At 35.3% G+C, this 26,244-nt stretch overlaps 1 protein-coding gene across 8 annotated transcripts in view; it reads left to right on the top strand.

Moving 5' to 3' along the window:
* CDH18 (cadherin 18) overlaps positions 1-26,244 on the top strand; it is a 966,744-nt gene that overhangs the window by 882,098 nt on the left and 58,402 nt on the right. For all 8 annotated transcript variants that reach the window (XM_070056895.1, XM_051853855.2, XM_051853858.2 and 5 more), the window contains 2 exons: positions 2,028-2,281; positions 14,069-14,205. In XM_070056895.1, the coding sequence (XP_069912996.1) occupies positions 2,028-2,281; positions 14,069-14,205 (391 nt within the window). The remainder of the gene's footprint in view (positions 1-2,027; positions 2,282-14,068; positions 14,206-26,244) is intronic.

The raw sequence follows: 26,244 nt of genomic DNA, 5'->3' as shown, positions 1-26,244 counted from the left end.
ATTAACAGAAATGAACTTCAAAATTCTGTATAAAATGTTTTGCTAATATTCTAAAAACAGACTATTTATTTGAAAATTTAAAAACTTTTGAAATAAGATACATGTTTAAAAAGAATGAGATTAAAATAAAATGATGTTATATCAAGAAGCCAATAAATATATTCCCAGTAGTGGGGTTGTTGGCTAATATGTTAATTCTATTTTTAAGTTCTTGAGGAACATCAGGACCGTTCTTCATATAGTCTAAAACTAGTATATTTCCACCAATAGTATATAAGAATTCCATACTTCCCACATCCTTGTGAGCTTTGCTTTTTGATAATAGTCATTCTAGCTGCAGCGTGGTGATATCTCATAGTGGTTTTCATTTACATTTCCCTGGTGGCTAATAATGTTGAGTACTTTCTCTTTGAGAAGTGTCTTGAGAGATGACTATTCAAGTATTTTGCCCATTTTTAAATTGGATTATTTATTAACTCATTTACTCACATACTTGCTGAATTGTTAGAGTCCATTGTGTATTCTGGATATTAATCCTTTGTCAAATATATAGTTGGCAACTATTTTTTCCCATTCTGTGGGTTGTCTCTTCACTCTGTTAATTACTTCCTTTGATATTTCTGGTTTCATTTTCTGTTTGATTTTATCAACTTTACCAATTTTTCTTTTTATTGTCTATGCTTTCAGGGTCATATCCAAACAATTGTTGTGTAAACTAATGTTCTGAGGCATTTCCCCTGGGTTTTCATGAGTTAGTTTTATAGTCTGGAGTTTTATATTTTAATTTCTAGTGCCTTTTGCATTGATTTTCCTTATAGTTGAAGGTGGGGGTTGAGTAGTCTTACTCTTCTCAAGTTTAACCAGTACCATTTATAGAAGATTTTCTTGGCCAAATGTGTGTTTCTGGCATTTCTATCTAAAATCATCTGGCTGTAATCCCAGTACTGGGTACATATCCAAAAGATATTAAATCAGTATGTTGAAAAGACATCTACATACCCACATTTATTGCAGCACTATCCACAATAGCCATGATATGAAACCAAACTAAGTGTTCATCAACATATGAGTGGATAGTGAAAATGTGTACATATGCACAGTGGGATACTATTTAGCAATAAAAGAGAAAATGGAATCTGGTCATTTACAGCAACATGGATGGACCTGGATATAAAAATGCTAAATAAAATAAGTTTAAGGACATAAAGATAAACATGAAATCATTCCATGTTTGTGGAATAGAAAAAAGCTAAGCTTATAGGAATGGGGAGTAGAATAGTGGTCACCAGTGGCTATAAAGTATTACAGAAGAGGGGTGATAAAGGAAGGCAGAGGTTAAGAAATGCAGTGATACAGAAAAGAGTAAGTTCTGGTGCTCTTTTATACAAAAGAGTGATTAGAGTTAAAAGATGTTGTATCACCCCAATCAAAATAGCTATAAGACATTAGTTTGAATATTCTAATCACAAAGATGTATGTTTGAAATGACAGGTTACCTAAACATTCTGAGCTGTCACTACACAATGTAAACATGCACCAAAATATCATACTGTACTACACAAATATGTTAATATTTGTCAATTAAAATACATGCATTCAATTCTAAAGGGGTATGGCATGAAATAAATTATTTACATATTGAAAGTTCTTTATTTTAAAGTGTTAAGAGCTTGGTAGCAGAATTTTAAAAAATTAACCATGTAGGCTGAAAAGGAGATAGAAAGAAATTACTAGGAGAGACTAATAACAAGATCTTCCAAAGAGCAATATTTATTTTTCTGTGGGTGATATCATTTTGGATTTTCCTTCAGTCATATTTAAGGGTATGTAAAAATCATTATTGATTCAGATTAAATTCCTATGACTTCTGCTTTAGATGTTATTAAAACATTTCATAGCTTGTTTTAAAGATAGCTGTTATGATTCAATTGTATTTTAGCTGTTTTCTCCCAACGAGGGAAAAAGACAATGCTTTTGTGAAACCTAATGTAAGCCATAATGTTGGAAATCTTATTTTTTCTCCACAGCCATTGAACTATGAGAAAAAGAAATCATACACCCTCAACATAGAAGGAGCAAACACACATCTTGACTTTCGCTTTTCTCACTTGGGTCCTTTTAAAGATGCCACCGTGCTGAAGATAATCGTTGGGGATGTTGACGAAGCGCCACTATTTTCCATGCCTTCCTATGTCATGGAAGTCTATGAAAATGCCAAGATTGGAACTACTGTTGGCACAGTGTTGGCTCAAGATCCTGACAGTGCTAATAGCCTAGTAAGGTATGACATGTTTCAATTTTGTAGACATGTGAAAATTTCTATCACCTCTCAAAGTATTTTATATGAAAAAATAAAAATATTTTATAAGCAAAGTATTTTATTTATCCTTTTAATATGATAAATTATATTACTATTAATTTTAAGTCAGTATCTTAGAAACTTTATATCAAGGTATTTGAAAAGGTTTATGAATAATTGAGAGCAAAAGATATGTACCTTGGTACAAACACATTTTTTCATAATATTCATTTCCCATAAACTTTTTGAAGACCTCTCCTATACTTAATTCCATCAATGTTGACTGCGTATATTAATTTCTGCACTTTATTTAGTGATGTGAGTAAATTGACAGAAAATTGAGGTAGAAATACATTATCGTAAATAAGAATCTTTAGCCAGTTGGTGATAGAGACCGTGGATTCAGGGCAGAAAGTTGGGATTTAAAAAAATTACACTCCTGATTTATATGCTCACGCTCACTTTGTGGTGTTAAGAAATTAGCTATTCTTCTGGTGGTAATGATGTTAAAAATAGATTAAATGTGATGAAACATAGGTCAAATGAGAAGAAATTGAGGTCAGGAACCAACTTCTTTTGGCATTGCTGTACAAGCAAGGCCCTAATATGTATGAAAATTTTGCATTACCTATGGAATTCTGATTCTCATTCCTGAGACAAAATTCTTCCCAGCAGACAACTGGCTATGCTAGAAGACATTTATGGTTATTACAACTTGAGAGAGTCTTAGTTCAGGTTATTCTACAAATTACTTTGGGCTGGATAGTATAAACATGGAGTATTTCTTTCTCACAGTTGTGGAGGCTGGGGAAATCCAAGATTGAAACCTAAAGCTATCTGGGGCCCAGAGAAATACTGCCACCCAATTGGCAGGTTGCTGTCTACTGAAAAGAACTTGACATAAAGTAAAACAAACTAAACAGTAGACTTTAAAAACTTGAGTGCTAATTATACTCATGAAAATACATTTTGAAATATTTTGGGGGAAGTATGTGTCAGTATGCATAATTTACATGCATGCATAGTCATGTGAAAATTTCATCATGTATATTTCAATCAATGTATGTAGGAAATTATTTCTAATTAATTATCCATGATATTATTAATTGCCTCAGTAATTGCCCTACATTATTAGAACATTTAATTGAACATTCTAGGGTACATGCATTATTCTAGTAAAGAGGATGCAAAGGTGATTGGAAAATTGTCACAAAATTCAAGTACAGAGAAGCACACACCTATTAACATCTGCATTCTTCTTTCAACATTGTTCTTGTTAGACAACTAAAATGAAGCCAGTGAAGCTGCCTTAAAATAATTAGACTCCATGCTGCGGTTTGGAGGCATAATTTACATAATATTTATTCTTGATTTTAATAAAAATATGTCATTCATGTGGGCCTCTAGGTGCAAACAGTGAATAAAAAACAGAAAACATTAACAAACACAAAAGCAAGCCTTATCCCTGCACCTTTCTCAGGGACCAAATGTTTGTACTAATTAAGAAAAAGAACATTGAAAAGGTGTAGCTTGCAATGTGCCCTGAAATGCAATTAACTCCAAGTTTGTAGAATTGGTAATGAAAGGTAGTTTGAGTCCTATAGGCGTTTTTGAAAAGCTTCCTGGCTTCAATCTTTTGTTTTCTATTTTCTAAACTATTAGGAAAACTATTGCGATTTCTTAGAGCCTACCATGTTCAGGCTTTGTCTTTCTCAACTTAAAATAAGGTGTGTAATTTGTAGCATATAATCATCACCTATTTAAAATAAGCAAATAAAGTTAGTACCTATTTAGCCTGCAAAAATCATTCATTTAGACAGATTTTGCTTACTTGCTGGAATACTACAAATGGAATTTTATAATCTTACAAATTAGCTACTAAGAAATGGGCAACCCTGTGTGAGAAGCTGGAGAGTTTGGGATGTGTGACCTGGAAGCACATGAGCATCAGAAGCAGTGGGTATTCATTGCTTGCAATCTGTTGGACAGAGACTCTGTGTGTATCATTCCATAATGTGTAGTAATATTAAAGCAGTCTGTAATAGTGGCTCATTTTACAGATGAAGCTAAAAGTCAGAAAATTAATTAATTTGACCAAATTTTCAGAGTGATAGAACGGTTGATTCAGAATGAAAACACATTTTTCTTTGTTCAAACAACTTTTATGTTTTTAAAACAATATGCTTACTCTGCTATACTTCAACTAATAACAAAAAAAAACAAATTTAAATAAAAAGAAAACATCTCTGGGTTTACAAAGATCAAATCTTGCAAATTAGGGAACAAATGTTTCAGACTCAGAAAGTCACTTGTCAAATGCCAATGCCTGGATCTTCTTTTTGTATGGGTTCCCTTTACTACTAGAAAGAGGAAATGCTATCGACTTTATGCATTAAGCGTTTTTAAAATTCTGCTCTCTCAAGAATAAATCTATTACATACTTTAGAATTTAGTCATACTCTAAAGTCAAAAGTTCACACCGCTTGACTGAGTATAAGAAAATCATTGGGCCGGCGCCGCGGCTCACTAGGTTAATCCTCTGCCTTGCGGTACCGGCACACCAGGTTCTAGTCCCGGTCGGGGCGCCGGATTCTGTCCTGGTTGACCCTCTTCCAGGACAGCTCTCTGCTGTGGCCAGGGAGTGCAGTGGAGGATGGCCCAAGTGCTTGGACCCTGCACCCCATGGAGACCAAGATGAGCACCTGGTTCCTGCCATTGGATCAGCGCGATGCGCCGGCCGCAGCGTGCCGGCAGCGGCAGCCATTGCAGGGTGAACCAATGGCAAAAGGAAGACCTTTCTCTCTCTCTCTCTGTCTCACTGTCCACTCTGCCTGTCAAAAAAGAAAAAAAAAAAAAAGAAAAGAAAATCGTTGGAGCCCCGATAACATTTCTGATGAAGAGCTTAGCCGTTGAAAGTACAGGTATCAATATGTGTCTCTGTGTTTCCTTACTTTCTACTCTGATTTAGACATCTCATTGTTAAGAATTTGGGGGCCAGCGCCGCAGCTCAATAGACTAATCCTCCACCTGCGGCACCGGCACCTGGGGTTCTAATCCTGGTTGGGGCGTGGGATTCTGTCCCGGTCACACCTCTTCCAGTCCAGCTCTCTGCTGTGGCCCAGGAAGGCAGTGGAGGATAGCCCAAGTGCTTGCACCTGCAGGTACCAGGAGAAGCACCTGGCTCCTGGCTTCGGATCAGCACTGTGCGCCGGCCACAGCACGCCTGCCACAGCGGCCACTCAGGGATGAACCAACTGAAAAGGAAGACCTTTCTCTCTGTCTCTCTCTCTCTCACTGTCCACTCTGCCTGTCAAAAAAAAAAAAAAAAAAAAGAATTTGGAAGTTTTCTTCATGTCATTTTAAAGCAATAGAAAGGAAATAATAGTTTACATGACTGTTTCAAATGCTTGAGAAGACAGTACTTAGAATATAATCAATAGCATTTATAACAATAAAATTACAATCATATTTGAAAATATTGTCTGAATTTTAAAATCTAACAGATCTCCTGTTCTGTGGCTCTTTCTTAAGAAAAAAGGAGATCTATTCATTCTGAGATTAAAGTAGCCCTGGTAGATAAATGTTTCCATATGTTTGCTACATTTCTATTGGTGCGTTTCCTTTTCTCAGTACATCCCTTAAACTTCTGCATAATTTGTGATCAGAGTGGAATATCCACATTAATTGTGGATATTATTGCAGCAAAAAAATAAATACTTCAAAATTATGACAAGATTATAGATCAAATTTGAAAAGGGGAAATTAGCAAAACTATTCAGAAAGTTGAGTACAAGATTCAAAGTTTTGAAAAATGTAAACAATACTCAAGAAATATGTTTCAAAATATGTTAGGTTAAAAAAACTATCTGATATTGAAAGCATTTTTTCTCCTTAGATGAGATTTAGTTATAAAAATTAGATTACCGATAATATAGAATAGCCTAAACGATCCTCCCTTCATGACAGTATTTAATAAGCTTCCATTAAAACTGTGCCAATCTACTGAAACACATATGATAACTCATTAAGTGACTTTTAATGCACCCCAAATGGAAGCAAACACAAAGATATGCTTTAAACCAGAGTCTTTGCCCACAATCTGTGTTTGGAAGTTGTATAACTTTTACATATTGCTAATGTTAACATAACAATATTGACTAATAATTTTGCATATGCACAAGATATGACACTGGAGGATTTAAGGAAGCCTAAATATGACTAAGATAATTCTGTTATTTTATAAATGAACATATGCATTTAGTAAGCACAGTGACTGGACACAAATTGCACAGCTAATGAATCATGGAAGTTGAACAAGAAAGTGGGCTTTTCTGCATCATTCAGTAAATATATAAAAGACCTCGAAAAATCTTAGTTTAGAGCCAAAATTTATCTAGTGCCCTAGTGCCACCTTCTATGGCAACCACCCCATCACAGTCATGCACCAAGAAGAAAACTTATGTTCTGCAAGGGCATGCAGATTGATCCCTCGGTCATCCCTGAGTAGATACCTGTGTCCTGGCTTAGTGACACTCTAGATCTGCAGTCATGAGACTAAAAAATCTAATAGCCAAATGATTTTTATATTTCAGGCAAATTTCACCAAAAAAAGAAAAATTTCATAACATTTCTGAAACTTGGCCTACTGGAATTTCTTATGTCTTAGTTACTTTGAGGGATAAATAACAGAAAGACACATTATAATTGTGGTGCAGCAGTTTTACATCTTAACTTTGTTTCACTGCATGGAGATTTTGTTCAAGCAATTTAAAAGCTTTCCAAAATACCCATGTGCTACCTGGGATGCTGGTTTTATTAAGGACTTAAGCATGGAATCCAATTTATCATGTGAGATGTGAACCTTTTATTTTACGTTTTTTAAAAGGATTGTTTTCTGGATGCACGTCTTGTGCAATAAATTGAATCCCCAGACCCACAAGGGAAACTTTAAATTTTTTAATGAATCTGAGCTCTACTTCAGGTTTGTGAATTTTTGTTAGGTTACAAAAAAAAAAAAAAAAAAAAAAGGCCAAACTGCTTTAACAGCCCACAGGGTACATATTGATTAAATACTATCCCAACTATTGATCATAGCCAGTAAAACTTACATAATAGCTGCTTGGAAGACAAAAATCTCACAGAAGTTTCTTTACCACTTGAATGATGTACTTGCAGGTATCTCAAGTGTGAAAATTGAAAGAAGTCTTCTGCTGTTTAAGGCAACTAATATTTCTCCAAGAAAATCATTACAAAATGTACTTCTTCTAAAAATACTTATCTATTTGAAAGTCAAAGTTATAAGGAGAGAGAGAAACATAGGAAGAGGCAGAGAGAGAGAGAGAGAGAGAGGTCTTCTATCCATTGTTTCACTACCAAATGGCTGCAATGGCCAGAGCCAGTCCCAGGAGCCAGGAACCAGGAGCTACTTCTGGGTCTCCCACATGTTTGCAGGAGCCTAGGGATTTGTGTCATCTTCTGCTGCTTTCCCAGGCACATTTTCAGGGAGCTGGATTGGAAGTGGGTCAGCTGATACTTGATCCTGAACCCATGTGGGATGTTGACAGGTGGCAGCTATACCCACAATGCCACATTGCCCATCTTTACATAAGTTTTAAATTAATTCCTTATGTTGCAGCAGATAAAATATAATAAAAATAAGTGCCTTTAAGGACTGAAACTTTGCTATTGAAATGGAAAAATAGCTTTCCCAATGTATTTTAATATAGCTAATACTTATCTTGAGTTTATGCCTATATAATCAAAAGGAAATTAAGTGCCAAACTACCAAATGAGTAATTTGTTTAAAGTAGCTTCTGTTCAAGAAAATATTTGAATAATGTGATCATTATGGACAGCTACTGTTTTATTGTTGTTGAACATCTTGAGCTCTTTATAGATTCTGGGTGTTTACCCTTTATCAGTTGCATAGTTTGCAAATATTTTCTCCCATTCTGTTGGTTGCCTCTTCACTTTGCTGAGTGTTTCTTTTGCAGTGCAGAAGCTTCTCAGCTTGATGTAATCCCATTTGTCAATTTTGGCTTTGATTACCCGTGCTCCTGGGGAAGTTTCCAAGAAGTCTTTCCCTATGCTAATATCTTCCAGAGTTTCCCCAAAATTTTCTGGTGATTTTCTATTATCATATCGTAGATTTAGGTCTTTGTTCCATTTTGAGTGGATTTTAGTGTAAGGTATAAGGTATGGATCTAGTTTCATACTTCTGCATTGGAGACCCAGTTTCTCCAGCACCATTTGTTAGAGAGACTGTCCTTGCTTCAGGTATTGATTTTAGCTCCTTTGTGAAAGATAAGTTTGTTGTACATGTATGGATTGATTTCAGGAGTTTCTGTTTTGTTCCTTTGTTCTAAAGTGTTTTTATGCCAGTGCCAGGCTGTTTTGTAAATGTTTTATAATATGTTTTGAAATCAGATATTGTGATGCCTCAGGCTTTTATAAGATTACTTTAGCTATTCAGAGTGTCTTATGTTTCCATATGAAAGTCAGCATCATTTTTTCTAGATCTGCAAAGAATGTCATTGTTATTTTTATTTAGATCACACTGAATATGTAAATTGCTTTTGGTAGTATGAACATTTTGATGATGTTGATTCTTCCAAACCATGAATATGGAAAAATTTTCCATTTTAAATGTTCTCTTCTATTTCTTTACTTAGTATTTCATAATTTTTGCCATAGAGATATTTGACATACTTGGTTAAATTTATTGCAAGTTATTTAATTATTTTTTGGAGCTATTGTGGATGGGACTGATCTTAAAGTTATTTCTTAGCCATCACATTGTCTGTGTATACAAAGGCTACTGATTTTTCTGTGTTGGTTTTATATCCTGCCAATTTACCATACTTTATAAATTTATATATAATTTATATTCTTATAATGAAATGAATTTATAATTTCTAATTATAATTAATTATAATTTTATAATTAAATAAATTTATAATTTATAAATTCCTATAGTCTCTCATGTAGTCTTTTGGATCCCTATGTATAGAATCATGTCATCTACAAATAGGGATAGTTTGATTTCCTCCTTTCCAATTTGTATTCCTTTGATTTATTTTTCTTTCCTAATAGCTCTGATTAAAACTTCCAGGACTACGTTAAATAGCAGTGGTGAGAGTGGGCATCTTTTTCTGGTTCCAAGTTTTTCCCTATTCAATAGAATTCTGGCCATGGGTTTGTCACTAATTACTATGGTCATAGTTTGTCTATCTATTTGTTGATTCATGGGGTACTAGTTTGAATAATGAATTTTTTTTCTTTTAAAATTTAATTATTATTTGAAAGGCGGAGTTACAGAGAGAGGGAGAGGGATGACACACAGAGAGAGCACTTCCACCTGCTGGTTCACTCCCCAAATGGCCTCAACAATTGGGGCTGGGCGAGACTGGAGTCATGATCCAGAAGCTTCTTCTGAGTCTCCCATGTGGGTGCATGGGCCCAAACACTTGGGCCATCTTCGTTGCCTTCCTTGGCATATTAGCAGGTTGCTGGATCACAAGTGGAGCAGCCAGGGCTCAATCTGGAGCCCACATGGGATGCAGGCATCACATGTTAGGCCTAACCTGTGCCCCGGCCCGTGGGGTAATCAACTAGGACATGAGGAGGGCAGACCTGAATGTAGAGACAAACCAGGCACAAGAAGGGAGACCAAGACAGTACTCTGATCAAGGTCTCAACTTTATTGGAGAAGGAGGTGGCTTATATAGTATAAGGCAAGAATTGTACAGTCGAGGATAAGCAGGGGTCATCTCACAACATAGATCAAAGGAATAATTTCACAGGAACCAGTATCAATTTGACAAAGGGAGTTACAGCAAGGTCTTACAGCTACCAGATGTGCTTATCAAGGTACAAGAAAGAGAGCACTGAAGCCAGAAGGCCAAGCGCTAACCATATCAGTGAGTTGTACAAATGGAATTTTCTAGTGAATCCTCCTTACAGGAACACAGCTGAAGGTTAGTTTAAACAAAGGCCTATACAGGGAAACAAGCACAGTGACTCCCAACAAACCTGGTATGCCATAGCTCTAGCCCCAAATAATGAATTTCCATCTTATTTCTAAGTAACATATTTTCCTTTAAGTCTTTTTGCTATTTTGTAGTATATTTACTAGAAAGAAAAAATGCACCTATGTTGTATGAAAGGACAGAATATTTGTAGGAATAAAAATTACAACTTGGCTGGCACCGTGGCTCACTTGGCTAGTCCTCCACCTACAGCACCAGCACCCCAGGTTCTAGTCCCGGTTGGGGCACCGGATTCTGTCCCAGTTGCTCCTCTTGCATTCCAGCTCTCTGTTGTGGCCCTGTAAGGCAGTGGAGGATGGCCCAAGTGTTTGGGCCCTGCACCCGCATGGGAGACCAGGAGGAAGTACCTGGATCCTGGCTTTGGATTGGCGCAGTGCACTGGCTGTAGCAGCCATTTGGGGGGTGAACCAATGGAAGGAAGACCTTTCTCTCTCTCCCTCTCTCTCTCTCTCACTGTCTAACTCTGCCTGTCAAAAAAAATTACATGTATTTATGTATCATAGTATGGATAGTGACGATTCTGAATGCTTAAGTGGGCTCATTTGCCCAACAATATAAAAGTAGTTAGTTAGGATTGTCATAGAGGATGTGTGCAATACAGAAGCTTCTCAGAACTGTAGACAAATCTGAGCTAACACTGCCTTAATTACACTTCCTTTATTATGCAAATAGAATACCAATACTTCATAGGGGACATCTTATTGATGGGTGATCATATATCTTCTGAAGTAGCACTTAGTATAATTACTATTTTGATGCACATTTTACACAGGATATAGTGAAAATATAGTGATGATAGAATTCTAACAGTGTGTCACCATCATATTAGAGCAGCTCTTGAATATATCTCAACATTTTCCCCATGTGTTAACACTTTTGGCCATTTGTGCCTGCAGATTTCTCTAAAATGTTAACCAAATGTTCTATGGAGTGATTTTTCTTTTTCCTATATTTCATCTGATGTATAAAGAATGAGATTTAGTAATTGATAAATTATATCCTAGCTTAAAATAATTTCCAAACTCTGAGTTATATGAAATACTATGAGAAGTATTAATTTGTTCTTTTTCTCAGTTTATATATTCTTAGTGGAAAAGAAAATAAGCCAAATGCAGATGATAAAAATAGTTATTTGTTGTATTCATCTAACCAATAACTTTTGTAACTTTTTATTATTTCATAGAAATAATATTCATCTTTTATTATTTCATAAAAAGACAATTTCTTAAAGTAGCACTCTGACCTCAGCATGACAACTTAAGGCATTCTTGTCAGCCTGAAAACCTCAAAAGAGGATTTCAGGCATGGAAAGCTAAGACACTGTGGCAAAAAGTGTCCTATATGAAGGACCTCTGTGAGTGAGACCCCAGTGGAAAGAAGTAGTCATCAAAGAAGGAAGTACTTTTCTCTGAAGAGAGGAGAGAACTTCCAATTTGCCTTATGGTCTTGTCTACCTACTGATGGAGTTTGTGGATTCAAAACGTTTCCACAGTCTAGGCAGCTCATGTCAAGAGCCTCAGGTTATCACTGACATCATACATAAGTGTGTTAATTGTTAAATTAACAACAGGAGTACCATGCACTAACTTCCCATTCAGGACCTCTATCCTCAAAGAGTTGTATTATGAGAGTTAATAGTAAAACTTGTTCTCAAAGATTTACTTCATTTTGGTGTATTAAGTGGAGGATATTCTTATGTCTCATAAGTTTTAGATAAGGCTAAGTGCCCAACTCCATTGCTTATTTACTTAGGTGCTTCTTCAATTAATGATAAAACTTGTTCTCAAAGAAAAGAAAATGTTAAACTTAAAAAGAAATTAAAATTAAAAGAAAAATAAGAAAGTAAATAGGAGGAAGGGTAGGAACAAGGGAGGGAGAGAGGATGGAGTGGAAAGTGTCATTATGTTCTTAAAACTGTATGTATGGGATGCATAAAATTTGTTCCATTTATATAAATAAAATATTTTTTAAAAAATTTCAAAAAATAAAAGGAATCTATATATAGGATTATATTAAAATCTATAAATATTTTCTAATATGAATAAATATTGGTATACAAAGGTATGATATATTAACTTATTGAAATGATTATTTCTAACTAAAATATTTATGTAAGATATGATATATGAAGTGCCTTAATTAATTTCATATTAAATATTAACATATTTTCCATTATATTTGTTAATTGGTTTGTATATTAATTCACTTATGGGACTAAGCCTTGCATCTATATTAGTATCAGTAAAAGAAAAGAGCTTTGATCTCATATAATTTCCAGTGAAAATCATTTCATGTACATTTGAGTAGGGAATTAAAAATTCATGTTCTGATAAAGATTTCTCAGAAGCAGACAGTAGTTCCTGCTCTTCATGTGGAAACTTTTGTTCATTCAGGAGGAAGCCTCTTTCAAATCGCAGGGAGCTGCAATACATTACTGGAAAGAACCAGCCAGTGCTTAGCCTTTGTGAACCTTTTAATCGAAGTAGATATCTTAATACTTCTTAGCTGGTTATACATTTTCTAGCTTCAACATACACTCATTCTATTATAATAGTGATGAAATAAAATTTTAAAAATCTTAAAACTGCAGATACACAATTTCATCATGAAAAAATTCAGGTCCTATATCACCTAGACAAATGATTAGTTGATTTTTTACCTGCTAGGTATCACTGAAAATGTTATTTAAAAAATTTCAAAAAAACTTTTGAAAAAGAAGTTTTCAAAGAAACCTTTAAATCTATGTTAGTTAGCTATTGTTGAATAGTGCCTAACACCAGAAAGAAACAGAGGTATGGAAAATACACATATTGCCATAGCACATATGTTTATGAGCTAGTTGAGGGCCAGCTAAGTAAAGTTGGATTTTGCTTGCCAGGTCTACTTATCTCTGGTGTACCAAATCATGCATCTACACACTTACAAGGCAATTGGACTCTAGACTGGGAAGCTTTTGCTGGCACAACACCCTGCTAGTCCTACTTCCTGGGTCTGGAGGATGCACCTGGACTTGCAGTTCTTGTGGCCATGGCAGAACATAAGAGGAAACATGGAAAAGCCTATGAACTCTGGGCCTAGAATATGGATATCATCACTTTCCAGTTATTTATTTGCCAAGTAAGCCAAAGGCCAAACCTAATGCAAGATAGCCATGCCAAACTACACAAGTTAGAGAAAGCACCTGTGTGGTCCACAATACAATCTACCTTAATTTATTGTTTTTTCTCATTCTTTTACAAAACAAAGGTTTGAGCACACCACGTGAAGAAATAAAATAGCATGTAATAAAATATACATGTTTTGTTTTTCATTTTATATTTGTGTCCCAACATCAGCTACCATGAAACTTCAAGGTAAATTCACTTTTAACATCATCTATGATCCTAAAATATTGCATATATAGCAATGTGAAGGTTTATTTATTATGTTTATATGGTTTCTAATAATGTACTATAGACTTCTCAAAAATCAATTTTTATTTTATTTCTCACCTGTAAATACTGTGTTTCTATGATTTGTTTTTAATTTATGGAATTTGGTAAATATTTTTAAAACTATTTTAATTAGTAATTTTAATAAGGACTAAAGAAATCTTGAATTAAATATAGAAATAAAAAGCACAATGTAATATATAATATATTTTAACTATTTCCTTTAGTTCAGTTGTATTTTATTCATTATAAAATCAAATAGAAAGAAAATTTATCTTTCTATGTTTTAGGTACTTCATCAACTATGATACTGAAGATGACAGATTTTTTAACATTGATGCCAATACTGGAACCATTAAGACTACAAAAGTTCTTGACAGAGAGGAAACTCCATGGTACAACATCACAGTTGCTGCCTCAGAAAACGGTAAACTACTTTATGAATGAATGATAGGAAATGTATCATCAGTACATGAAGTCTTACACTGTGATTTCCTTGAGAATAGAATTCTCACTGTTTTTACATTTGATGTAAGAGTAGCAGTGCATAAAATATTGCTAAATGCATTTCTTATGCTTTCCTTACTTTAATGCCAGTGCAGTAGTAGATAACTGACATAACAGAATTCTTAAACCTCATCCTTGAGTTGAGTGTTTTGTCTCCAATTGTGAGACTTTTTCATGTGTCAGAAGAAGGGTACTTCATAAGAGGCAGTTTAGAATAAAAAGAAATGAAAATCTACAATTGCACTTGAAGCATTTTATCAATATAAAATCCTTGTTTAAAGTTCAATCCACATCTATACAACTTATAGTAAAAGAATAAGTCTTGGATTTCAACAGCAAGCCTAATTCCTCTTCAAGAAAATCAGATGACATAAAGCTGAGGAAAACTCTTATTCCTTTCATTTCCAGACTATTGCATTGCAATAAACACCCAAGATCAGAAAAAAGTAAGCACCAATATAAATCATTATCTCTGAGTCCAAAAAGGTGGTATAATTGTGTTAAGGTGAAATTCTAGTAAAATCCTAACACAATGGATCTACTGTCATAACAATATAGTTCTACTTAATATATTGGGAAATAAAGCTGCCAATTATCCACAGTTCAATATTGTGTTTGATAATATATAATCTAAGAAAGAGTGTATAATATGAGTGGTCAGCAAAAAGTTTATGGAAAATGCATATTATGAAATATTGTACATGGATTTCAAAAGCTTTTACGCACAAATATTCTCTTAATTCCATTTTCCATAAACTTTGTGAAATACTCTTGCATTCATGAGTGAACCATAGCCATATTAGAAATTAGGAATATTCACACTCAAAAATAATACTCTATAAAATTAAATTATTCTTTTTCCTCTCAGAGGAAATAAAACAAAAAATATCTCTAGTGGATTTCTTAAGATAGAAGTCACAAAATGTAAAATTAATCCTTTAAAAGTACAAAATATAGTTCTTTTAGAATATTCATAAATTTTTACCTGTATTTGTCTATAAATTTTAAGGTGTTTTCACAATTGCAAAAAGAAATTCCTATTCACCATATCCATCATTCTCCAGATCACACTCCACCCCCTAGTTCCAGGAGTCATTAATCTCCTTTCCGTCTGTCTGGTTTTTATTATTACTGATATTACATAAAAAATACAATATATGATACTCTATGACTGATGCATTTCACTTTGCCTAATGTTTCCAAGTTCATTAGAATGTATGTGTCCTCAGTACTTCATTCCTTTATATTACCAAAGACTATTTCATTGTATGGATATACAACAGTATATTTGTCCTGGGCAGTGCCTCAGCTCACTTGGCTAATCCTCCACCTGGGGCGCCGGCACCCCAGGTTCTAGTACCAGTTGGGGCACCGGATTCTGTCCAGCTTGCTCCTCTTCCAGTCCAGCTCTCTGCTGTGGCCCAGGAAGTCAGTGGAGGATGGCCAAAGTGCTTGGGCCCTGCACCAGCATGGGAGGCCAGGAGGAAGCACCTGGCTCCTGGCTTTGGATTGGCGCAGTGCACTGGCCATAGCGGCCATTTGTTGGGGTGAACCAACGGAAGGAAGACCTTTCTCTCTGTCTCTCTCTCTCACTGTCTAACTCTGCCTGTCCAAAAAAAAAAAGTATATTTGTCCCTTCATTGCATGGTAGACATTTTAATTTTTTCCAAATATGAATAACTATGTTATTAGTATTGAGTGTGAAAGTGTTTGTGGAGACATGTGTACATTTTCTTGTCTATATTCCTTGGAGTGGGATTTCTGGGTCATTTGGTAACTCAATATTTAGTCATTTTATGACATGGTCAATATGGCTGTTTGCCAAAATGGTTGATTATCAGTGCTATTCCAATTTACCCATAGTGCCACCATCATTTATTATTATATGACTTTTATATTGTTACATTCCAATGGGTGTCTACATTCCAATCTCATTGTGATTTATTCACTCTTATATTGCCCTTTGTTACAAAATCAGGTGTTAGCCCACCCCAGTGTTTTCTGTCCTGCCAGAATTGTTCCTGTATTCTTGCAGCTGCAAAGTCAGCTCATGTGGCTTCTGTTTGCATTATTTTTCAACATAATTTTCTTTTTGAAAATAAACATTTTAATTACTTTTGAAAAATGTGTGTTCTAAAGAATACATGAGTGGAATCTTTTGTTTCCATTCTGGCTAATTTTCAAAATAATCAGACAAGGTGTGCAATTGTATAATTTCAAGGAAAATTAAATGACAATTATATAGTAACTCATCAAAAAAAGTTGAAAAAACAAAGGAGTGAATAGATTAATAAATTGAAGAACCTATGATGAGACTATTTAGCAAATCCCTCAGAAAGCAGAATGTGCTCCAGAGGTATTTCCACCAGAAACCACACTTTGCATTAATTCTCAGGTTCCACCTCAGCACAAATGATAGTTTCATCAAGTGGAAACCAATTTGTGAATATACATGAGTTCATTTATATGAAAACCATGTTATTTGCAGTTATTAATAAAGGAAATGCCTATTTTTACTAAAGTAACTTAATGATATGAGATTGTGTATATATTCATATACTAGTAAATGGTAACATGTTTATTTGCTTATATAATGCATATATTACCACTTACTAGTACTTCATATTGGATTTTAGGTAATTCACCTCTACAAGAAAACAATAAATGAAATTGTAATTTCTTGAATTTTCTAAGTAGTGATAAAAAGCCATGGAGAATATCTCATTGAGCTTTATTAATAAACTGTAAATAGAAAGGATGCGTACTAGTTAAGATTTTATAGCCAAGTTGGGAGACTGCATTTAGCATAGTGACATTAATGTACTGATTACTTGGCCTAAGTAACTCTTAGTATTGTTGGGATCCCTCTCATGTACAACTACCTATAAGTCTTCACCTTAACATCAGCCAATTTATCAAAGCCTTCTCTAATATATTTTATTTATAAAATGTGGTTACCATTTTGTTTCTCTTGGATTGTTAATAAGCTCCACTCCCCAGATCCCTCTAGTGACAAGATTGGGACTTACCAAAACCAGAAGTCCATTTCGGTCTCTCACATGGGAGGCAGGAGCCCACATACTTTGGCTATCTTTACTGCTTCTTTAGGCACATTAGCAGGAAATTGAAACATAAGTGGGTAGCCAGGACTGTAACTAGCACTATGACTGGGGATATGGGAGCTAAAAATGGCAGCTTAACTCAATGCATCACAATGCCATATCCCATATTATATTTTTTGTATCACTATGAATGCCATATTCATTGTCCATCTCAATATAATGAAACTTAGTGTTCCTAGAGAAGAATCTCTGCATTTAAAATTACAAATCAATGGTTATCAGAGTATCATCCCTGAGAAGCTAACAAGGCATAGCTTCAGACTCCATGGAGATCTACTTAATCAGAAACTCCAGGGGTCAGCGCTGTGACAGAGTAGGCTAAGTCCTGCCTGAGACGGAGGCATCCATATTGGCGCCAGTTCATGTCCTGGCTGCTCCATTTCCAATCCAGCTCTCTGCCTCTGGCCTGAGAAAGCAGTGGAGGATGGCCCAAGTGTTTAGGCCCTTATACCTGCATGGGAGACCTGGGAGAAGCTCCTGGCTCCTGGCTTCAGGTCAGCTCAGCTCCAGTCATTGTGGTCATTCGGGGAGTGTACTAGTGGATGGAAGACTTTTCTCTCTTTCTCTACTCTTCTCTGTAACTCTACCTCTCAAATAAATAAATCTTAAAGAAAAGAAAAGAAACTCCAAGATGTGAGTCTAGCAGCCTCAGTTTTATCAGGTCCTTATATGAGTCCCAAGAATGATAAAGTTTAAGGATCACTGGCACATGTGAAGACACTTTATTTCCAGCCACAACATCATTTATAGTATAGGTCAATTTAGTATGAATTGCATGGACACACATTATAGATACACACATATAATTGTATAACCTGTTACTTAAGAAATAAACTCCGCTTTAAACATACAGCTTTTCTTAACAGGACTCAGATTTCTGTATTCAACTTAATGCTCTAAAAAATGCTGTCATGTTTTTATTCATAACCCCCAAATAGGCCATGTGTTTTTTTATTCAATACTTTATGATGCTTTCATGTCTCCATGCCCTCTTTTCCTCTTGTTCTGCTTTATACTTACTTGCCTTTAAGAATTATTTGAACTGCCGCAACATGTGTGAAATCTTTCTTTACTTCTTAGGCAAATTTTATAGCTCTTTCCCTTCTACAGTCTAATTTTGTGCATGCCTTAATTAGAGCAAGCAATTACATTTCATTGTGATATTTTTCATCTAAAGTAGATTGTGACTATCTCAAGGTTAAGGATGAAGTCTAACTTATCTTTGTTAACCATAGTACTCCCAAATGCTTAGTAAATTGCTGGGCAAATAAAAATTGGTTAGTAAAAATTTAATAGATAAAAAATTAAATACATGTGTATTCTTTATCTGTCATTTCCCCACCTACCACACCTACCCACCACTTTATGACTCCCTGCACATCTCAGTGATCACTAAACTATGTATTTCCCATTACCTAATATATTGTGTTAGTCCTTGTTCTTTGCAATAAAATGTGAACATTCACTCCACTTGATGAATCCATCAAAATAGGGCTCTTTCATTCATTGATGCATGATCTGGGTGGACCACTAGTAGGGAAGTGCTGCTTCATTCAGATTTCTGATGAATGTGAAGCTTCTGCCATTTCCGGAACTCATAAGTTAAGCAACAATGATGGCAATTAATGTGGTGTGCCTTGATAGGAATGTGTGTTCCACTGAATCCCTTTATATATTACCTGCAGTGCTCAGTCCAGAAATGAGTGTTTCTGTCTTCTTTATTCGTTGACTCTTTCTGGTTTCTTTTCTCAGTATTCATGCAAATGTACTCAAATGCTAGAGTCCACAAATTTCATATTTAATCCAACTTTTAACTTTAAGTGGCAGAAGTTAAATTTAGATTTTATAAATATACTCCCAGCTACTTTGTTAGCAGGCGTATATCCAAGAATATAAAACCTGCTACTGTATAGTAGCCCATGCCTCTGTAGCTCCTTTTTTTAGATATTTTTTATTTACTTGGAATGCAGAATTAGAGAGAGACAGAGAATCTTATATCTTGGTTCATTCTCCAAATGGCAGCAACAGCCAGGGGTAGGCCAAGCTGAAGCCAGGAGCTGGGAACTTCATCTAGGTCTCCCATGTGTGCACTGGGGCCCAATTACTTGAGCCATCTTCTACTGCTTTCCCAGACACATTAGCAAGGAGCTAGATCTAAAGTAGAGCATCCAGGTTTTGAACCAGTGCCAACATGGGATGCCAGCACTGCAGGCAGTAGCTTAACCCATTATGCCACGACACCAGCCCCAACTCTGTCCATAATATTTTCTTACTATTAACATGCTAATTTTGATACACATAATTGAGCTTCTATAACTGTGTTTCCATTAGCAATTTCTCTTAGTAAAAAAATAGATATATTAATTACATTATTGTCTGACTACACAAAGGGTGTGACACATAAAGATGTTGCAAACTCTATAACAGATTATCATTCCATTGTTTATCTATCTTTTGGACAATGAGCTGAATGTCTGAGGCTTATGTCATTTCCTGGAGATTTTGGGTGGGGCTGCCATCATTTCCAAATTTGGATCTGCAGAATACACTTCCTGTGTGTTTTACTTACTTCCTCGGTAAGTTGATGCTGCCTAGGCAGAGGAATTCAGTTCTTCACCTCCCGTACTTCTTCACTGCCCTTCTTGAGTGCTCCCACTTGGAGGCACGGTGGCTGGCTGCCTCTGACTGCATTATGCATGAGTGAGCCATGTGGCAGGACCATCTTCCTTATACCTAACTGTCAGAAATCATACTTTGTTACTTCTGCTGTATTTTATTGTTTAAAATAGCCAGCATGGGGCTGGCATTGAGGCACAGTGAGTTAAGCCACTGCATGAGTCACCAGCATTCCATATCAGGGTGACTGTTTGAGTCCCAGCTGCTCTGCCTCTTGTCCAGCTCCCTCCTAAAGCACCTGGGAAAGCAGTGGAAGATGGCCCAAGTACTTGGGCCCCTGTCATCTATGTGGGAGGCCAGGAAGCAGTTCCAGGTTCCTGGATTTGGCCTGGCACAGCCACTGCAATTTTAGCCACGTGAGGAGTGAACTAGTGGATGTAAGATCTCTTTCTCTCTTTTTCTCCCTCTTTCTGTTACTCTTTCAAGTAAATTTTAAAAAAAGATCTTTAATTTAAAAAGTGGCTAACTCAATTAAATATAGCAAGACATTAAACAAGGCTTAGAATAGCAGGGTGCAAGCATTGGGATCATCTTGGTAGTTTTTACCAAAATTTGTTAGAATGTTTTCAGGGACATATAACAATAAACACACAATGAGAAATAAGTCAAGTTGTTTTTTTGATTTACAAGAGATTTGGTTGTCTAAGTGTCCTAGAAGTTTCTGGGTAATTTAGGCTTTGGATTTGCTTTGGTCAGGTCTCTGCTCCATTACTATGTATTTGTCCTTTTCTGTATTCCTTTATGTCATCTTTTGCCTTAATGGTTTCATATTTTAAGAACAGTAATAAGTATTACATTAGCTTGTATCATAGTAACATGATGACACCTACCCCTCCCTTAAACGGGAATATATCCAGCCTCCTTCATATTCTGAAAAGAAACACCTTTCCTCTGGTTAATGATTAATAATATCACTGCTATTATGTAATTTTTGAACTTGTCTCAATTCACTGTGTTAAAAATTATAGTCAACACATGAAAAGCAGCCATTATTGGATTTACTACAGTGTTAAAATAGTCTGATGGCCCCTAGTCATCAAGGCCTACACATTTTTTAAAACTTTTATTTAGTAAATATAAATTTCCTAAGTACGATTTATGGATTACAATGGTTTTCCCCCCATAACTTCCCTCCCACTCGCACCCCCCCCAACTCCCACTCCCTCTCTCATTCCATTCACATCAAGATTCATTTTCAATTATCTTTATATACAGAAGATTGATTTAGTATATATTAAGTAAAGATTTCATCAGTTTGCAACCACAGAGAAAATAAAGTGTAAAATACTGTTTGAGTACTAGTTATAGCATTAATTCACATTGGACAACACATTAAGGACATAAATCCCACATGAAGAGTAAGTACACAGTGACTCCTGTTGTTGACTTAACAATTTGACACTGTTGTTTATGGCATCAGTAATCTCCCTAGGCTCTTGTCATGAGTTGCCAAGGCTATGGAAGCCTTTTGAGTTCACCGACTCTGATCTTATTTAGACAAGGTCATAGTCAAAGTGGAAGTTCTCTCCTCCCTTCAGAGAAAGGTACATCCTTCTTTGATGGCCCGTTCTTTCCGCTGGGATCTCACTCGCAGAGATCTTTCATTTAGGTCCTCTTTTTTTTCCAGAATGTTTTGGCTTTCCATGCCTAAAATACTCTCATGGGCTCTTCAGCCAGATTTGAATGCCTTAAGGGCTGATTCTGAGGCCAGAGTTCTACTTAGGACATCTGCCATTCTATGAGTCTGCTGTGTATCCTGCTTTCCATGTTGGATCGTTCTCTCCCTTTTTGATTCTGTCAGTTAGTATTAGCAGATACTAGTCTTGTTTGTGTGATCCCTTTGACTCTTAGACCTATCAGTGTGATCAATTGTGAACTGAAATTGCTCACTTGGACTAGTGAGATGGCATTGGTACATGCCACCTTGATGGGATTGTATTGGAATCCCCTGGCACATTTCTAACTCCACCATTTGGGGCAAGTCTGATTGAGCATGTCCCAAATTGTAAATCTCCTCCCTCTCTTGCTACATATTTTAAATCTTCATTCATTTTTTTTTATTTATTTAAAAGACACAGGGACAGAGAAAGCCAGGGATCTTCCCTCTGCTGATTCACTTTCCAAATGCTCACAATAGCCTGGACTGGACCAGGTTGAAGCCAATACTAAGAATTCAATCTAGTCTCTCAAGTGGGTGGGAGAGATTTATACTTCTACCATCAACACCTACTGCCTCTGGAGAGGTGTATTAACAGGAAGCTGGAGTCAGATACAAATCCAAGACTTAAACCCAGGCACTCAGACAGGGGCTGTGAGGATCTCAAGCAGCGTCTTAGTTGCTGCACCAAATGCTCATGCCAAGGCCTGTGTTTTATGTTCACCTGTGGCCAACTCTATTCAGGATTCTCTATTCTTGGATTACACACAACAAGCAGAATTTTGTTGAAACAATTATAATATCTACCATATTCTATCATGTTTATGTTTACCTAAGATATTGACATTTTTAGGGCTTACTAATTGCATTATGCTAGCCTCACTATCATATTCTAGAAAACTTAGAATACATTTATTTCCTTAAAGGAACCCAAATAGTGCAAGCATTTTAAATATTATATTCATTGATATTTGTTTTCTAGGTTTCCTCAAATTCTGATTAGTTTTCCTTACATTCATCAGATAATCTTATTTCTCTAATAATCTGTGTAATAATAATAATAAGAAATTGGTAACCAATTCCCCTACCATCATAGGGTACATATGATGATCATGTGGGCATTGTTACCTGTAAATCTAGTTAGTTTCATGTGTGTCTGGATGGACCATCCATGCCATCTGGGCCCACTTTCTCTTTGGGTCCTGTACCCCATCCTGTTTCTTTCTTAGATATTACTCCATCAAGTGTTTTAATACTTTTCTGCATTGCCATTCCCCCCAGAACTCTTGCCTCTCTGCACTCCCCAACCCCGCCACCTGAAGCTTAATCCTCCAGAGCTAAAAAGTAGTCTATGTTTCCTGTCTGACAATAAAAAACAATTTAGACAAAGAAAACAAAACCAAGAACCCCCCTTGATCTGGTGTTCCCTGCTAGGATCAACTATTTTTCCATTTCTTACTAAAAATCTCTGAAAGAACTCACTATATCCACACTTTTTGCTTTCTCTTCTTCCATTCCCCTTTCAACCCTCTCCACCAAGACTCTCATGTTTACTACTTCACTGATATTATCCTAGTTCTCCATATTATAAAACTAAAAGAATAATTCTCATTTCTCCATTTACTCAACAAAGTAACAAGCTTTGATACAATTAGTAATCCAAAGAAACAGGTTCTTTCTTTGGTTTAAGGATGTGTATTCCCTTAATTCTCATTATCCTTCCTTGTTTCTTTCTCAAAGTGTTGCTTACTTCTTCCTCATTTCTCTCTATTGTAACTGTGTGAAGCCTGAGTCTTAGATTTCAATCCCATCTTAAGGCCCAGGTGATTTCTATAATATCTATAAACTGGTAATTCTCAAATTTAAACCTGCTACAGCATGTTTTATGTCCCCCTGATGTTCATATTAACTCCTTTACTATTTCCTCCTGGAAGTCTCAAACTGTACAAGTAAATACCTGAAAAAAAAGTCCCATTTTCACCATAATCTGGCTTTCCAGCAATTATGACTATGGTGTTCTGATTGCTTATGTAAATCATGCAGAGCCATGTTTACTGCCACTCTTTGCTCATACTCCACTTCCACTCCATCAGAAACTTCCACCAACTATACCTTCAAAAACATTCATAATTTAACCATTTATTTACATTTCCATCCCTCTCACTCTAGTCCAAACAACCATTACCCTTACCTGTAGTATTTAATAGTTTCTTAAGAAGACTTTTAAACCTAACCCTAGCCTCTTCAATCTTTTATCCAGACAGCTACAGTAAATGCTCCTTGTAAATCATGAACAATAGCATATACTTTTGTTTTCTTGAATAGGATCAAACACTCCCAAATAAGAGAAGACATAACACCTATAAAGAGTAAAGTAAAATACAAACACACATACACACAGAGACAGAGTCAGAGAGACACAGAGAAATATTGAGCAAAGTACAATTTCACTTTAGTTTTAGGTAGAGAAAATTAAAATGTTAAAACATTAACTCATTATAAATTGTGTATAAGACACTTCCTACAAATAACATCATATGATCTTTGTCAATAACCCCATGAGAAGTGTGAAACAAAAACATTTTCAAACACCAAACAAAGAAAATTTCTATTGTCACTGAAAAAAAAAATCATTCAAAATATATATTAGATAAATGAGCTCAAAGAAAGTTCTAAAATCCAATAATGGGTAAGGAAACTGGTATGAACTTGACCATAATTAAAAAGATACTGACTGCACAATAACATAATGAATGTCAAATTTAGCATTTGGTAATAATAATAAGAAAAAATAAGTAATACTTTAAAAGTGATTTGATAGGTGTTAAAACATTTTAGAAGTTATTGTATGTTCAAAAAATTAGTAGTTATTCACTGTTTCAGTTTTCCCAAAGGTATACATTCATGTTAACTTGGAGTAGAAATATTTAAAATTATCATTAAAGTGAAATAAAAATATAAAGCGTGAAACTATCTATGATTAGAAGATACAAAGGCATGAGAAAATTAGGATAGAGCTGAAGCAGATGGTATAGTAGGAAAAATATATGCAGATTCTTCAAAAAGTTCATGGAAAACATACCTTTCAAAAAATATGCCTGGATTTCAACAAAAATTTTGCACTAATATGAACTTTTAATTCAATTTTCCATGAACTTTCTGGCATACATTCATAATGGTTACTAGCGTGATGTGAATTGAATAAAATGTCCTGTTAAAAATATTACAATATTAGAGTAAAGTAATAAAAAATATCTTTTTCTATTTCAAAGAGGAACACAAAAGATAGGAAAACAGAGAGTTTTAATATAAAAGATTATAAGAAAAATATTCTAACAAAAATAATCAGAACTTTACTTGTAGATCAGGCAAAATATACTTTGAAACAAAGAACTCAGGTTATAGTAAGAGGGACATCTTATATTGACATGAAGTATATTTTACCAAGATGATGGAACTATTTGAAGTTTTAGTGCAGCTAAAAAACATGTTATACAATGAACAAAAAATGCCATCATGAAATAAGCTCTCTCATAACTATTTTAATAAGCTCACAAAAGAGCTGCTCCAAACCAAATGAAAATATTTTGTATTTGAATAGAGAACCCTCGAAATTTAGAGAATGAATGTCATTTTGAAACATACAAAAATATATGAACTTTAATGCCTTACAAAATGGTAATGATTTTTTTTGCAAATAAATGTGTAGATGCAAGCTGCAATCTGCAAACCATAGTATCAAGTCGCTGTAAGGCAGAAGCAATTTGCAGGCCAGTGGGGGAGAACGGATTGACACTTCAACAGCCTGTGATGGAACAGTGAAAACTGGCTGTGCCAATGAAAGAAAGCTTATTACAATCTCAAAACTGTACTAAAGAAGGAATTATAATAGGTAGAAGAAAACATTTAAACCTTTAAAAATCATGCAGTATAACATCTATTTCACTTTGGCCTAGAAAATATTTTTAAAAGATCTGATTTGCACAGCCCATAAAGGTCAATATTGATAGAGCAAACTAAGATTTGTTATACTTCAGTGGATCTCACACAAATGGATATCACCTGTGCAATCATATCCTTTTTGAAATATAAGAAATGTCCTTAACATCAGAGAGAAGTTCCCTGTTCCCTGTGATCCTTTCTGTTCTTATGCCTCAGAGGTAGCAAGCTTGTGATTTATTTCAGCATATAATTTTCCATTTCTGGAATACCATATACATGGGATCATAAAGTATATGTGACTTTTGGTGCAATGTGGACATATTTTGGATTTCCATTGAACAACATAATGTTGAAATTCTCTACATTCCTGGTGATGGGGCAGACTTTGAAACAGCATTTAAGTTGCTACTTGGGACACTAACATTCCATTTCTGAATGCTTGGTTCAAGTCCTGGTTCCTTGGCTTCCAATACAACCTTCTGCTAATGCACATCCTGGGAGGTGCTAGATGATTTCCAATTACGCAGGTGCCTATCATTCATGTGAAAAAATTGGATTGCGT

Source organism: Oryctolagus cuniculus, chromosome 14, assembly GCF_964237555.1.
Source record: "Oryctolagus cuniculus chromosome 14, mOryCun1.1, whole genome shotgun sequence".
NCBI lineage: Eukaryota > Metazoa > Chordata > Mammalia > Lagomorpha > Leporidae > Oryctolagus > Oryctolagus cuniculus.
The sequence above is the reverse complement of the archived record's forward strand: the minus strand, read 5'-3'. Positions and strand labels throughout refer to the sequence as shown.